The sequence below is a fragment of the Stegodyphus dumicola genome, chromosome 2 (genome assembly GCF_044657685.1).
Source record: "Stegodyphus dumicola isolate Sdum_Otavi_A_Nest chromosome 2, ASM4465768v1".
NCBI classification, from domain to species: Eukaryota; Metazoa; Arthropoda; class Arachnida; order Araneae; family Eresidae; genus Stegodyphus; species Stegodyphus dumicola.
The window spans coordinates 205,553,426-205,571,210 of record NC_140769.1 but is presented as its reverse complement, the minus strand read 5'-3'; the positions used below and the strand labels follow the sequence as shown (position 1 = coordinate 205,571,210).

The 17,785-nt window shown below is 36.7% G+C and overlaps 1 protein-coding gene across 6 annotated transcripts in view; it reads right to left on the bottom strand.

Moving 5' to 3' along the window:
* The window catches only part of Nox (NADPH oxidase), a 113,755-nt gene that overhangs the window by 25,775 nt on the left and 70,195 nt on the right, over positions 1-17,785 (bottom strand). For 5 of the 6 annotated variants that reach the window (XM_035359037.2, XM_035359038.2, XM_035359039.2 and 2 more), the window contains 3 exons: positions 16,191-16,341; positions 13,314-13,524; positions 10,216-10,433 (listed from right to left, as the gene is read on the bottom strand). In XM_035359037.2, the coding sequence (XP_035214928.1) occupies positions 10,216-10,433; positions 13,314-13,524; positions 16,191-16,341 (580 nt within the window). The remainder of the gene's footprint in view (positions 1-10,215; positions 10,434-13,313; positions 13,525-16,190; positions 16,342-17,785) is intronic. The other variant, XM_035359043.2, reaches the window with a different exon arrangement.

Sequence of the window (17,785 nt, the reverse complement as noted above, 5' to 3'; positions counted from 1 at the left end):
ACTTATACAAAGTCCTTCTCTTGCCCGTTCTTATCATTGGTCAGAATGCATAAGAATACTGTTACGAATTTGGTATTTAAAAAGCTAATGTTAGTTCAATTATAAATTAAATGGTTTTATTTCTCGCGCAGTGCAGCGCGTGACGAATATTAAAAGAAAGCTAAGCCGGAAAATTGAAAATACAAGAGCGCGTGCATTAAATAAATAAATATCTCTTTTTGATTTCGAGAAAATACTGGAAAATTCTAGCGCGTGATTTTAAAATCTTATAAAAGGAGGAAAACATCTCAGTTTGTAGTAGTTGCTTAGTTTGTTGTTGTTTAGAAAACTACTGTTGTTGATTGTAGCGAATTCGCGGACTAGCGTTCTTTAGCTGTTTTGAATTACGTTCTATTGACATTTGAGTAGTTAAAAGAAAACTACTGTGAGATATTGTAATACTGCATGATAATTTGAGAAAATTTAAGCATTTTTGTTGTGATAATAATAAATTTTTGTTCATTTTTCTTCGGACTTGTGCATTCATTTCATAACGAACCCGTACGCACGCAATAATTTTTGGTGTCAGGAGTGGGATTTGAATGCCAATAACAAGAGCGATGGAAGAACAATTGAGACAGCTCATTAGTGCTTTTGCTGCATTCCAAGAAAAGATGGAAGCTGGCCAAGCATCATTTAAGGAAGAAATGAAATTGGGCCAGGAATCCGTTAAGGACGAAATGAAAGCCGTTCAAGCTGGTCAAGAAGAAATGAAAAGAGAAATTACTTGCATAATAGAAAATAAATTTGAAGCTATGGAAGGCAGAATTGACGCAGTTGAAAATAAAGTTGGACATATTGAAGAAAGAGTTTCTTCGGTGAAAGAAGAAATAGAAGAAAGAGTTTCTTCTGTAAAAGAACAAATTGATGAGAGAGTTTCTGCAGTTGCCAAAGAAATGGATACTTTAAAGAAATTCGTAGCGTCGGCAGGGAGCAGGAGTGATGATTTTAAATTCTTACCAATGCCTGCTCGTCCACCTCTGAAGCTATCCACATATGATGGGAAGACCTCCTGGCAGGTGTATAAGACACAATTTTCTATCGTGGCGGATGCGAATGGATGGGATTCCCAAGCTAAGGCCTGTCATCTCGCCGCTTCTCTAAGAGCCGACGCAGCGGATATCCTTCAGACTCTTCCCGAAAACAAAAGGTTAGATTTCGAAGCTCTGTCCGGCGCCTTGGTGTTGCGCTTTGGGGAGAAGTGTTTAAAAGACTACAGCAGGCTCCAATTAAAATCTCGTCAACAGAAGCCTACCGAAACACTTCAGGAGCTCGCCGCGGATGTTGAAAGGCTGTCCCATCTCGCCTTTTCGGAATGCCCGACAGAAACAAGGGAAATCCTGTCCTTGCAATACTTTATCGACGGCATCCGAGATACTGAAATACAGAAAGCTCTACGAATGGCGGATGTAAAAGATTTAAAAAGTGCTCTAGTGTACGCCATGAAATTTGAGGCAGCCCAGCAAGCCACTCGTCGAGACCGCCACCCAGTCAGAGCTGCTCAAGTCCAGGAGCCAGGGGATCAAGTCACCGCTCGACTTGACGATTTAACTAGACAACTGAACGCCTTGAGACGGAATATTGGTGAGAAGAAACCGACCGTTAAGTGCTGGAACTGCGGTGCTGAAGGACACATACGACGAAACTGCAAAACACCCCAGGGTACTGATGTTAAGACCGCTTCTAACAAGCAGCAGGGAAACTAATTAGTGGCCATCTCGCGGGGCGGAGGTTGCCAGATAATGAAAAGCCCCCGTTTAAAGCGCTTCAGATTTCTGCAGTGCGAGGCGGCAGTAATGGACTTTTCATAATAGGACATAATGGAGTTCCGTGCAATATGACTATAGATACAGGAGCCAACGTCACCATCATCCGAAAAGATTTGGCTCAACAACTAGGAAACAAACTTATCTGGACGCCGCCCTGTGTTACCTTCCAGACTGTGTCCGGTGAGAAGATCGACATCGACGGAAAAGTAAATGTTAACATCACGTTTGGAAAAGCCGCTTACCATCACACGGCATATGTAGCAGAAATCACTGATTCTTGCATACTCGGATTGGACTTTCTAAGGAAATACAATTTTTCCTTGGATTTTAAAAATAACGAATTGCATTCTACATCTGAGGACATAGCGTTATTTCTCGTTAATGATGAAGAAGTTAAATCTGTCCATAAAATCATAGCACAAGACTATATTACAATACCGGCAAGAACAGAAATTTTACTTCCTGGATCCATAGCCGAAAATAGAAATTTCCGCTACGGCATCATAGAATATCCCAATAACTGTAATATCCCAAAAGGAGTATTAGTAGCCTCAACACTCGTCGACCTATCCAGAACGGTTATCCCGGTGAGAGTCGCCAATGTAACTGAAAAGTCGAGAGTTATTAAGAAAGGTGAAGTGGTTGCAACATGTACTCCAGTAACCAGCGTTGAAAAAAAGAGTAACATCCCAGAATCCGTGTCCTCGGAGAGCATTACATCGGAGTTATTGCAGAATGCACAATTAAACGATAAAGAGAAAAATGCTGCCGATCGCGTCATTAAAGATCTTCAAGTTGTTTTCTCCCGCTCGTCTTCTGACGTGGGTCGAACTAGTTTGACACAACATAGAATAGATACTGGCGATCATCCCCCGATCAAGCAACATCCAAGACGTCTACCGTTTGCTAAACAGGAAGAGGTGCGAACACTGTTAAAAGATATGGAAGAAGGCGATGTCATCGAGCCTTCAGCGAGTCCATGGGCATCTCCCATCGTTCTCGTCAGAAAGAAAGACGGCTCAACAAGATTTTGCGTTGACTATCGCCGGTTGAATGAGGTTACGAAGAAAGACAGTTACCCTCTTCCTAGAATTGATGACATTCTAGACACTCTTTCTGGAAGCAAGTGGTTCTCAACACTTGATTTAAAGAGTGGGTATTGGCAGGTAGAAATCCATCCTGATGACCGAGAAAAGACGGCATTTACTACGGGACAAGGACTTTGGCAGTTCAAAGTGATGCCGTTTGGACTGTGTAATGCGCCGGCAACATTCGAACGTCTTATGGAGACTGTTTTGAAAGGCCTTTCTTACGAAGCCTGTCTGATATACCTGGACGATATCATCATCGTCAGAAAGAGTTTTGAAGAGCATCTAGAAAATCTTAGAAAGGTGCTTCAGAAACTGAAAGAGGCCAATCTGAAGCTGACTCCCGCTAAATGCAAATTGTTTCGAAAGGAAGTGACTTACCTGGGACATGTCATCTCTGCAGAAGGTGTGCGCACGGATCCTGAAAAGGTATCAGCGGTTAAATCCTGGACGCGTCCCGAAAATGTCCATCAGCTGAGAAGCTTCCTAGGGCTTTGCACCTACTATAGGAGATTCGTGAAGAACTTTTCTTCCATCGCAAGACCACTTCACAAGCTGACAGAGAGCAAGCAAAGATTCTTGTGGACAAAGGAATGCGAGGATGCATTTAACAACTTAAAGGAAGCTTTAACATCTGCTCCAATCCTGACGTATCCTCAGCTCGACAGACCATTTATTCTCGACACCGACGCGAGCAATGAAAGTGTTGGTGCTGTTTTGTCCCAAGAAATAGACGGCCAAGAACGTGTAGTAGCTTACTGGAGCAAGTGCCTGTCTAAACCGGAGAGGAATTACTGTGTCACAAGGAAAGAGTTGCTCGCCATAGTCAAAGCTGTAGAACATTTCCATCATTATCTATACGGGAGAAAATTCCTCCTCCGCACGGACCATGCCTCATTGGCGTGGCTTTTAAATTTCAAAAATCCTGAGGGTCAAATAGCCAGGTGGATACAGAGACTCCAAGAATATGACATCACTATCCGTCATCGTAAGGGATCATCACACGGAAACGCCGACGCCCTGTCTAGAAGACCTTGCCAAGAAAACTGCCGATATTGTTCCAGGGTGGAAGCGAAATACGAACTGCTGACTCCGGTCGCAAGACAAATTACAACATCAACATCGGCTGCTCGAGACCCGTGGAGTGATGATGAAGTCAGGAAAGACCAGCTGGAAGACCGCGACATTAAATCCATACTTGATTTAATAGAGTCATCAAACAGAAAACCTACATGGCAGGACATTTCTATCTGTAGTCCTACAACAAAACAATACTGGGCACTCTGGGATTCACTTCACATTCGAAACGGCGTCTTATACCGGAAATTCGAGTCGGATGATGGGAAGACGTTCCGATGGCAAGTGATACTTCCGAGATCCCGGATTCCTGATGTCCTCAAAGAACTACATAACAGCCCTACAGGAGGTCACTTTGGAATTATGAAGACCTTACAGAGAGTTCGTGAGCGCTTTTACTGGAATAATGCAAAGAATGACGTGCAAAAGTGGTGCCGATCTTGCGATGCCTGTGCAGGTCGGAAAGGACCGAGGAAACGCAGCCGAGGCAGACTGCAACGTTACAACGTAGGTGCGCCTTTTGAACGTATCGCCTTTGACATCCTGGGACCTCTGCCACGAACTGCTGATGGCAACAAATACATACTCGTTGTCATTGATTACTTCACCAAGTGGCCTGAAGCTTATCCTATTCCTGATCAAGAGGCAGTCACAGTAGCTGAGGTAATGATACAGCACTGGATTTCCAGGTTCGGAGTGCCTCTTCAGTTACATTCCGATCAGGGAAGGAATTTTGCCTCGGCAGTAATCAAAGAACTATGCAAACTACTTGGCATTGACAAAACTCAAACGACGCCATTGCATCCCCAGTCGGATGGCATGGTAGAGAGGTTCAATCGAACCATCCTTAATAACCTCTCATTAGTGGTTTCCGGAAACCAACAGGACTGGGACATGAAATTACCACTCTTTTTACTGGCTTACCGCAGTGCTGTCCACGAGACTACCGGCTATTCTCCATCACAGATGCTCTTCGGTCTTGACCTTCGTCTGCCTTGTGATCTATTGTTTGGCCGCCCTCCGGATGCTCCTTCATCGTCTGAGGAATATATTCAAGATCTCCAGGCCCGGTTTGAAGTGATGCACAATTTTGCACGAGAGCGAGTCAACTTGGCACGGAGAAGATGAAGACCCGATACGACACAAGAGCTACTGAACATCAATTCCACGAAGGAGACAAGGTGTGGTTGTGGAATCCGACTCGACGGAAAGGACTTTGTCCGAAATTACAGTCACCTTGGGATGGGCCGTACACAGTCCTAAACAGGCTGAATGACGTCGTGGTTCGGATTCGTAAGTCTTCGAACTCTAAACCTAAAGTCGTTCATTACGACAGGTTAGCTCGTTACTATGGCCATAGTACGTAATGTAAATAATTGTAAATAGTATCAGACCATGGTCCTTTTTGTTTATAAATGTGTATTTGATTTGATTTGTATTTAGTATTTGATTTGCATTTAGTATTTGATAGCATTTGATTTGTTTAAGTTAGTTATTGCATTTATTGTTTATATTGTTTGATATTGTAATGTAATGTTTATGCCTCAGTTGCATTTATGCCACAGTTGTAAGTTTAGCTTCCTGTCCAGGGATTGCACTGCCCGGGACGTGCAGTCCTTGGGAAGGAGGCAGTGTTACGAATTTGGTATTTAAAAAGCTAATGTTAGTTCAATTACAAATTAAATGGTTTTATTTCTCGCGCAGTGCAGCGCGTGACGAATATTAAAAGAAAGCTAAGCCGGAAAATTGAAAATACAAGAGCGCGTGCATTAAATAAATAAATAGCTCTTTGATTTCGAGAAAGTACTGGAAAATTCTAGCGCGTGATTTTAAAATCTTATAAAAGGAGGAAAACATCTCAGTTTGTAGTAGTTGCTTAGTTTGTTGTTGTTTAGAAAACTGCTCTTGTTGATTGTAGCGAATTCGCGGATTAGCTTTCTTTAGCTGTTTTGAATTACGTTCTATTGGACATTTGAGTAGTTAAAAGATAACTACTGTGAGATATTGTAATACTGCATGATAATTTGAGAAAATTTAAGCATTTTTGTTGTGATAATAATAACTTTTTGTTCATTTTTCATCGGACTTGTGCATTCATTTCATAACGAACCCGTACGCACGCAACAATACAGTTGATGGAGTGTAGGGTAGAAAATCCCAGTAAAATTGTTGAATTTTTGTCAAGATATGAGCCGTTGAATGCAAACTTGCATTTTCAAAAGTTTTCTGCAGTAGACAGTAATATTCAGAGACACATTTCAGCAAACAATCTAAGAGAATATGTCCAAGGTGACAAAAAAAGAGTCAAATTTTCCCACAAAGCCATTGCCACAAACCTACGTAAATGAGCAGGTCGATGGAGAAATCATCGGTGCCGTCATTCAGTTTAAGGTTGTACGTGAAATGAATTCATCGTCTTATAATGAGTCTGTTTCAGAATGAAAGACGTAAAACTACGCGCATGAAATGTGCGCAGTTGACAAATATATTAATAAACACAGTTTTCTTACAAACACCTAAACAAGCTTAGTCCATTATTTACCGTACGGATGTGGAAAACTCGAGAACCTCATTATACATGGTCACATTGCATATGATTAAGCAAGGAGAAATCTAACTAAATTACCTCTGGTTAGCAATTTTAAACACTTAACCACTGGTCGGTACTATGTTCTGCTGGTCTGTGAGAATTACATACATCACTTGCTGGTCTGTGAGACTATGACGAACAGGTTTTACATAGGAAGTTGTGTCCGAAACCCTGACTAGCCGCCACTAGAGAGCTCACAGGCGTATTGGAGATCGCAAGGTGCGATTATTTCAAAAGAGGGCATTGAAGGAGAAGCCAGCAACGTGGTATTAACCGATATAAATTAAATTTAGGGACCCGATGAGAGCAATGGACAAGCTGCGAGACGCATGTACCGGGAGCACTGCCCAAACAGATGTCTGAGAAGTCATCAGTTTTTTGAACAATTCCACCATAGATTAAGTGAGGCTGGAGTTTTCCGAGTAAGTAGCCACATCGGTCGACAACATACTACACACACACACCTGCCGTAGAAGAAAGTGTGGTACGGGAAATTGAGATTAAACCGGAAACGAACTCAGCCTGAGTGTATCTCGCTCCAGCGTTAAGCGCATACTGTATGAGGGCAAGCTATACCCGTATTATATCTAACCTACAGGCATTGAGGGAAACATTGGTATTTGTATGAAAGTAACCAATAGCCAGATAGATATAAGTATAAAAAGGGGACCACAACAGGTATTTATCAATGGGTGCTCATGTGTTGATTTCATCTATTAACTGTCCCGATACATCAGTGCTTTACAAAGCCCCGAGAGTACCCATGGTTCGCCGCATCCTACATTCAGCTCACCGCCAGCGGTACCTGTGGCTCTTTTTGTTTATCCGGGTTGCTTTATTGGATTGGATTATTCAATTACGGCAAAGCACACGAGGGCTATCTGCCTAAAGGGAGGGATGCCTTTGTGGAGGACTTTCTAAGGGAAACTGACTCGTATACACGTTACACATGGGGAAAACCACGAAAAACGCCCATGCAAGTTGCTTTATTGAAATAAAAAATTTACATAAATGCGTTAGTTCTTTGGTTCACATGGCAGTTGATTATATTTATCATACATAGTTAAGTTACATTTAAGTAGGGTTTGATTAATTATAATTTTAATATTCACTATGTAATTAAGCATTTCGTAATTCTTCGTTGAAAGTCCATTGTTATTTCTTTATGCTTTTAAATTGCAGTTATAAGAGGTGTGGGATGCTTATATTTTACTCTGGGTGCACATAGTTTTTCACCTTTAATAGCTAGATATTCTATTACGTACATCTACGTAACATAGAGCCAGATTTTTCACCATGGATTCTGCTTACCGATGAAGCGACTTTTACTTGAGATGGTGTCCTGAACTTGCACAACTTGCTTGTGTCGGCACATAACCTGAAGAATACACATGCCCGTCAAACAGCGCTTCACCGTAAAGTGTGAGATGGTATTATTAGTGACTTTTTATCAGGTTCTTACATACTGCCTCAATGCCTCGACTGGCGTACTTATCGCATTTTTTAGAAAAGGTATTACTAAATATGATGGATGATGTTCCAGCTGCTTCATGCCAATACATCTTTGTTTGAGCATGACGTCTCGTTTCTCATTTCAGCCTGCACATTTTAGTATGAATATGCGAGACTGCTTTGATAAGACCTATCCTCATTGCTGAATGCGCAGCAGGAGGCCAATAGCATTATCATCACGATCCCCCTTGGCCACACACCTATTGCTTTCTTCTTGTGGGGATACGTGAAATCCCTGTTATACGAGACACCCGTAACATCTCTGACATCGACCTCGTCGGCAACATCGTGGAAGCGCCGGCACGTATCACACCTGGACAATTTGAACGTGTGCGTAAATCCATGCGTCGGCAATGTAAAAACATGGATTACGGCGGATGGATGGAATTTTGAACATTTTCTGTAATGATTATTTTCTTCATTTGTATCGGTAAGTTTTGTTATAAAATAAAGTTATGTTATTGCTGCTATCAATTCCCTTTCTTTTCGTGTCGATTACGTTGCTGTAACACCGCGCGGACAGAAATGATTGATGCTACCAAGTACTATGTTTGGCAAACATGCTGATAATGCTCGGATCTACATATGTCTGGCAAATATGCGAAGAAATCTAGCACATGTAGATGACGTTTGCAACTATATCTTGTATACAAAATAATTTGTTCTTGTGTTCCTGACCTTCAGTCTAAGAATTTTGAACCCCTATGTGCATAATATAATCACCTATCATTTAAATAAATACTATACATATGTCAGATAATGAAAGAAAAATATCAAATCACTTAACAAAAATGCTTTGATAACAGCAAATAATGAAAAAAAAGGATAAAGTAAGTTACAAACATTAACAGAACTAATCGCGAGATTTATAACATGCATGTTGTATGCGTGTGAGAATATTGTAAATATAACGTGTAATTTACTTTTTCTTATCCCTCCTTCAAATTCATACAAGCTGTATTATTTTTTATACAAGAATTAGATAAAAGCATTCGAAACACATTCGCGTAAATTAAGCTATGCAACCTATGTAGCTAAAACTAAGTAAGCTGCATTTTCTCCGGTATAAGATGGAGGAAAAGAGCTCATGTTAGTTTCATTTTGAGCAATTCCATGTTTTTCCAATAGAAGTTTCTAGTACTCTTTTGATGACATTGGTTTAGAAAGGGAAATATGCCACTAGGCATAGATTCAAATCTTTAAATGGGTTAAATAGTTCATTTAGATTTTCTTGCCATTTGACCAATCATTTAGGCATCAGGGTAAATGAAAGCTGAGAAACAGCGTCTACTTCTTCATACCTTACATTAAGTAGCAGATTTATTATCTCCAGAAGGGATTAAAATTATTTAATCTTTACATTATACAGTAAATCTAGCTCCGACAAAGAGGAATTCTCAACGAGTGATTCTGAAAGATGCCTGGTTAAAGCTTCTTTGAAGTTAGAATTACTTTCAAGTTTTACTAATTAAAAGTCACGCTGCAAAAGACTACAGGTCTGCTATTTCTCAAAGTAAAGAGCATAATCTTAACCAAAAACATTTTATGTCTTCCATTTTCCTAGTAATAAAGAACTTTCATATTAGCGCAATCATTTCAATAGAATCCGTAAAATTTTCAGAATGTGCAAAACTCTGAAAACTGTCCTCATAACAGTTCTTCAGTTTTAACAAGCAACTTCGCCATTTTCATATGCTTCCTTTTGTGGTATTCCAAGTTTTGTCTTCAACACTTTTTTAATACTTTTAAGATCTGTGCACAGTGGGAATAATTGCGATAAAAATTAAAGCAAAAATACGTGGTTTGCCCCCAAAATAGCTGAACAGAACAGTTGCTTTTATCTATTCTTAAAGAGATGGCCACGATATTTCTACAGAGCAAAAGAAATAAAATTCCTCTTGTAAGTAGGTTCATGGATTGAATTTAAGTATAAATACTGAATTAAAACATAAAGCATGTATGTAAGTAATAAATGACTTTTTTGCACTTTTAAGTCGTCATTCTTTCTTCTGAAAAAAAAAAAAAAAAAAAAAAAAGTCGCCAAAGTAGTTGAACTAATACATAAATACCGTAATGGCAATTTTTTTCTTTACAAAAATCTTCCAAATTGCAATGCAAGAATCACTAAAAGAGTACTCACCACATGCTCGAGCTATTATCACAAATGCGTTATGGTCTGAATACTGATAAGCCCTGGAACCAAAAATAGCGAGATTGACAAAGAAGTATAGCCATAAGTATACCACACTGGTCCAGTTATTCCGTATTCTTTTCCATGTTACTTTTCGATGATTTAAATGCTTCAACCACTGATGTTTTTTAGGAGCTTCCATTGGAGGTAAAAGACTTCTCTCTATACTGAAAATAAAACCATTACTCAGAAGTGCAGCAAAATATTTATAAATTTACCTGTCTTTATAATTTTTTCTTTAAAGATCCATAGAATATATGTTCACTGTTTTCAGTCAGAGGATTTGGTGTCCTTGTAAAATATCGGGTTGGCAAGTAATTTCGGTTTTTTTTTATGTGAAATGAAACGCAACTTTTCTACACCAAATACTCTTCTAACAACTATTCTACACTAAAACACTCTTCTAATAACTATTCTACACTAAAATACAAACTAAACTATTTCTATACTAAAATACAATTTCTACTTTCTTCAATCAATTATCTTCCATTTCGTTCGATGACCTTTTGCCATCTTTCTGGTAACTTCATGATTCCGAGCTAATAGATCTAGTTTTTATCAGCAAAATGCGATTTGAGGTCATCATTATTACTGAAATTTTTACTATTTAAAGAGCTTCGTAAACTTCAAAATAAATGATAATCCGATGGTTCAAGGGGGAAGCTTTATATAGGATGTGACATCACTTCCCAACCAAGCTCCAGTAATTTCGTACATGTTGCCAAAGATGAGCGACCCCTGCATTGTCGTAGTAGAACACTATTCTTACGGATTTGCAAGTTCTGCCTTTCTCCGTTTAATTGCTTTCTCCAGTTTCATAAGTTGACAGTAAACATCTGAGTTGATCTTTCGGTTGTTCGGAAGCAGCTCAAAATACACAACACCTTTGTAATCCCACCAAATTGACAACATAATATTTTTATGATATAATTTAATTTTCGACAAAATTTGTACTGACCATGATAATTTTCTTCTAATGTTACTCTAGACTATCCATTTTCATCATCAGTGATACTTACTTTTAAAAACAAGTCGACTGCATTACGTTTGAAATGCGTATCGAAAATATTGATTCGTTGTGTTAAGTGAATTTTTTTCAACTTACGCGGAACCCAAATAACGAGTTCGAACAAGTCCAAGCCATCTTATGTGATTTTCATTTGTATGCGATACGTTTAATTTTCTGTCAATTTTTGGTACAGTTGCGATTCGATTAATTTATGGCTTAATTTTGCCATCAGCTTCAGAAGGTCGGACAGAACATTAGGAATTTTCAAGTGAAAAATCTCCAAAATGAAATTTTTTTAATAAAAATATATCAAAAATGTTAATTTTTACACCCCATGTTAAAACTAACCGCAAACTAAAAATTGTGGGCAAACATACACGGAATTTGTTTAGCAAACTCAAGTGTCAGCCCCCCCAAAAAAAGGGGAGATTCGAAGAAGAATAACAAAACGAACATAACCCTATCTATTTGTGCAAACCGAAATTACTTTCTTGTCAACCCAATAACTATTACTATTTACGGGAAATATTTAAAGCAAGCTTCAGAAGTGATCCAGTAAAAGGAATATATAACTATGCTTTATATAAAAAAGTTTCATTTATTGAGTGAAGTTAAGTCTCATATGAATGTAATTTAGGAATTGTAATTTAAATACCGTAGAAAAGTTTTCCTATTATTTTGAAAAGCCCTCTACTCTTTGAAACTAATTTTTAAACTAGTAGGTTTATCAACTATTTGGCTTAAAATTATTTCAGGTATTAACCTGAAATCTGTATACCAAGATCAGATAGGAATTTAATTGCAACTTTATGATAATTGTATTTTTTAATTTTTTGAAATTCTTAAAGAGACTGATAGTAATCGGAAATTCTTCAATTGCACATTTTGTCTAAGCAAGAATTGCTTATAATTAAATGTAAGTTTCTTCTTTGAGACAAGAACACTAATCACGACTTCAAAAACATTGCTTCTAATCACTTTATTGAAAATATTTTTTTTTCTTTCATGTAAAATGAATCGTGCTAGAACCTAATGAAAGAATCAGTTTTGTTTTTTACAAGAATGGGGATCTTAAGCTATATCGAGGAACAAAGTTATTTCAGTAAGATGTAATGTTATTCAGTAAAACGAGTTACGGATAATTCTACAAACAAGCTAAAAGAAAAATTAATATCAATTTGTCTACTAATCATTTAAAAAATGGGATAGGCACTGAAGGATTATTATTCAGTATCAGTAGAGACTGTTCAAAGGCTTGACGTAGTAGTTTTTTGTACACAGATGGAATGAAGGCAGCTAAGATAAATGCAAATGACATTTACAATGCAAATTTACGGCAGTGAGATACAAACCCACCTCATTTTACTGACTTTCTTGTATTATCTCATTCCATAATCAATGGATCGTCTCAAGAAGAATGTGGGCTTCCCATTTCCTCAATTCTCGACTCTTTTCGGTGAAAATTAGTTAAAGTATTTGTTATAAATCTGAGTAAATTTCATATTTAAGATGCTGTAAAACAAGGAATATTTCCTTACCGCCAAAACGAATTTTAAGTCTTTGGGAAGATGGGAGATTGGTAGAGAACTAGAATAATATATGCAAAGGTAACTAAATTCTATGTAATATCTGTTTGTTACATTCTTCTGAACTCTTATTTTCAACAATAAATTTGTTTTCTTCGTGATATGGAGACTTTTGAAGATCCTTTATTAGGTTCATTTTGACGTAAAATTCTTAGACGAGTCTGAATTTTATTAAGCCAAAAACTGGTCAATAAAAAGCTACAAACATGGTAACGATTCTGCATTTGAAATGCAAACTTTCAGTCCGATTAGTCTACTAACTGTTTCAAAGTTGTTCTGACACGCATCTTCCAGGACTTTTCATATAAAGGGATTGTTAATGACTATTTCCAGCCTCTTTGGGAATACGTAGTATATATGATTAGGTATATCAGAATATTTAACCTAATTTTAACACTTCTGGTTTGAGCTAAAATTTATTTAAATGACTGTATTCTGAGTAATAAAATAACCTGAGTGTGAGATTTTCCATGAAGGCGGGATGTCTCTGTAATTGGTTCTTGAATTCATTGAAAGTAATCGTTCCACTGCCGTCCGTGTCCGCATCTTCGAACAGCATACGAGTCAGCTCATCGATTTCAGTCTCTTCGAAGGTCAAACCATTTTCTTTCATGCACTCGCTGATCACATTCCTCAGCTCGCTGAACTGAATAGTACCATCACCTGTCAGAGAATAATTATTTTAATATTAGAAATATTGATACAAAAAATCTGCGACTACCGAATGTCCCAAAATATATTGCATCCAGTGGCTATCTTTTTGAACACTTAAGATAAGTAACTTTAGACTAAGTAAGACTTGCTAATCTTTCTTACTTATCTAAGTATCTTGTCTTATCTAGAAGTAAGACAGTAAGCAGATAGATAGTAATATTTAAGATAAGTAACACCAAATATATTAATACTTGTTATCAGTATTCCTGACATTAACGTTCAAAGAATGTAAACATCATTTTGGAGCATCTTATGTGCGAGGTCCAGATAAATGAACACCAAATGTTGGATCTTGTTCTTAGTAAATCAAACTGAGCTGGTAATTATTTTTTTCATTTTTGCCATGATTTAAATGATATAAAAAGTTAATGCAGTATTTAAAATTTTTTACTGAAGTTAATTATATTTAAACGAACATTTTTTCTTTCTATTTTCATTTGATTTTCTAGGTAAAAGCGTATATTAGCTGGCGTCCACTGATACTCCTCCAGCAATCTACTGTCGCCTTTTGGTGATTTAATATCTTTTTAACATCAGTAGATTAATTAAAGTTAATTTTCAGCGGATTTAGCAATCACGATGAAAATCACATTGAACAGATAGTTAGCCGCAGCATATCTCTACATTCATACGAACTCTGCTAAGTAAGAAGCAAATTTCCTCTTTTAAAGACAAAGTTTTCATTAACATTCTACATAAATAACATCCTACATCAATATAATTAAAAAAATCTGATGTTGACATCGCATGACTATTTTATATGGCTTATTAATTTATACGCATTTTTTGTTGCATTTCATCCAAACTTATTTCCTCGAATTCCATCAGAGATATAATTCTAAATTAATTCCTTCAGTTCTCATTTCGCGGCAAAGCAAAAATACATTAAAACTCAAAGTATCTTCCTTAAAAATTGTTAATACAGAAAAACATAAAACACCAAATATAGTTAAAACGGTTCAAAAAATTTTTTTAAAATTAAAATTCGAGTTTTCTACTACTAACATTAAAGTTTTAAAATTAATGTTAAACATGTAATTCGGCCAGCGGCCAAGAAAGCAGAATTTTCGGTTCACAAAACTGAACCACTGGGCAAAAAGACATTGAAGGTGCAGAAACTGAATTCCTTATTCTACCGAGTTTCAAATGTAAACAAATGAGGGTTCGTTAGGCTTAACTCGCCACTTAAACTTTGAATTGTTGATAATTATACAGCTACTGCATGTATATTCAAGGCATAAAAACCTTAACCAGACCATCAAAATACATAATTCAATCGCTTTTAAAGCAAAAATATGGCCAATTTACCAACATGTGAGAATTAAAAAACTAAATTCATAGAGCCAGATAACAGAGTGAGAAGATATATGTGTAAGACTAGTGCAGCCGATTGCGACAAAAAGTGAGGTGCACCACTAAACGCTATAGCACGCCCATTACAAAATTTCAACGTTCTTACGGCGACTCTTTCCTGAGTTATGCGAGATACATACGTACAGACGCCAAAGAAAAATCTCTTATGAATGCCTTTTAAATCCATTTTACAATCCGTTTTGGCAAAACAATCCTTTATTCTGTCCGTACGTACAGATGCCAAGAAAAAACACCGTTTAAATGGTTTCGAGAGCGGTCGAGGGAATATTTTCCTTGAAATAGGACTCCCAAAATTTCTCTCGATTACAATGCTTCTTTTACTTCGTACAAGGATATAAAAATACAATTCGTCGAGGAATGTTTAGCAGACACTCTACGTCGCGTCATGACAAGTGTACCTGATAATGGCATCAGTGCGTTGTTAATCATGGATGATATCACGAAGTCATTCTACAGACGTATCGAGGAAGAGAAGTCTGTTTTAATATAATAATAATATTGGCTTATCTGCGTTCAGTCTGCATTTATTGCTGAGTATATTAAAAATGTATTATTTTACTCTGAAAACTGGCATCGCATTCTGCATAATACAATTGTTGTCGCCTACTTTTTATTAATAGTATTTTTATTCGTTTAATGCAGCCATCGAGCACTTAAAAGCCATCGTATTATCATCATTTGTATAAAGTAATAATAAAAGCTTGAAATAGGCAGGATTACCAAACGATATGTATATAAAATAAGCAAACTAAATGGCACAAATTAACTATTTACTGATACTACACTTTATGAAAAAAATGGTATGAAAAAAGCAATAAAAATTAGGTATTATTATGTTAAATTACTTTCGTGTCTGTTGCTTGAACCGCCTTCAAGCCTAACGTCTTTATTATGTTTGAGCAACACAAAAAAAATCTTTGAAATCTTTGCTACAAATTTCTCAAGCTTTGCTTATTAAAAATTGAAAAACAAATTGCTCTGCTTTTAGAAAATCTGAGGAGTTGAGTTGTAATTCGTGCATGATGTAACAATGAAGTATGTGCAAGATATAATGGATGTTAAGTAATGTTTCCTGTGGCAAAAGCCGAATACAAAGGCTTCATTATGAATGCAGCTAACCACAAAGTTTTAGACTAATGTCTCAAATTTGTCTGAATTCTTAATTTTATAAAATAAAATTTTCATAATTCATACAAGGTTATACGCAAAGTAACAAAAACGGTAACTATGTTCATACTTACTATTCAAGTCATAAACGTCGAACAAGTAGCGCAACTTTTCTACTGGGCTCTGTTGCGAGAAGCAACGCATGACACGCATAAACTCCTCCAGCGACACGGATCCAGACTTATCGGTATCGAAAACATTAAATATACGTTCCACAAAAAACATCTAGAAGAAAAATAGAGCATTTAGCTGAAAAATATCATTTTAAAATTTAATTCAATATAAAGAATAGAAATCGAGGACAAGGACTTTCCTTAGTTAAAAATTCAGTAGCTTTTAAGTATTTTATTTTAAACCCATGCACTGTTTCAAAATGAAGGTCTTTCTCAATCTATACGCAATTTAGAACAATCTAGCAAAACAAAAATCGAGATAAAAGTAAAGTAACTCACAATAATTCAAAAATTAAGCATTTTTCTTTAAATTACTTAATTTTGAAAATGGTTCTTTATCTTTTTCGATAATATGAGTTTATATTGCCATAGTCGGCGATTATAATTACCTCATACTATAATTTATGTAAAACTGTGGAATCAAATCAGCCACCCTGGTCGATATAGCGATTAGCCAAGCCGGCTGTCATGTCGCCGCAGCCCAGATTCGAATCCCAGAGAATGTACGGATGTTATCACATTTATAGCGTTTTTGCGGCATTCAGGTATTTCAAAATACAGTCGAGTCGAAAGTTCTCAGGAGGGATAGTGGTTTGTTGCCTTTGCAAATGGTGGAAGATTAGGCAAAAGGGAAAATAGCATACTTTGAGCCGAACTTTCTTCCCTCTCCCCATACAGAAAGGGAAACTAAGCAAGCTGCATGTAAATAAACGATTGCCATTTACCCAAGACGTCGCAGTTTTGCCCACCTTATTCTAAAGGTAACCTTTCTGAAATCCGATATCTTTAACTGGCTTACATTTGGCGGCCGTTTTTAAAATTAACACGTTAATGAAACGAAAATACGCAACATATTAATACAATTTATATATACGCAGGCAGGGATCTTTCATTTTTTAAAGTATTTAAACAAATATGATCTCGAAAATATAACCATTTGAATTCACATTTCAAAAATTATTTTTATTTCTAAGAGTAAATTAAACGATATTTTCGTATATTATTTACTTATGGATCTATTTAAATACTACTTTTATCGCATATTTTATTACAGGTATGCTTATTTAAATATTGACTAACTACAGGATGCTTACGTAACTAAAGGTATTCATTTTATTGGCAAAAAGTGATATCTACATAATTTCTTTCATCAGCTTATTATTGCAGTTGGAAAGGTGACGAAGAAATAATTTAATTTTAATGCAGAACATGTTAGGGTTATATGCCTAAGAAAAGAGATTCTTTCGTGGAGGGCTTTAACAAACTGGCTAATTCAAATCGGGCATGGGAAAATTAAGAAAATATTCAAGCAGCCAGTTCTTTCGCCTAAATAATGATAAAGAAATCTTGAAACAATTAGGCTAGAAAATTATTCTTCACAATTTAAGATGATAGAATTATAAATAAATAAAAAATAATAATAATAATAATAAATGCGTCTTGATTAAACAAATGAGTCAGGTTCCAAGATAATATCCAAGATTATCCTGAAAACA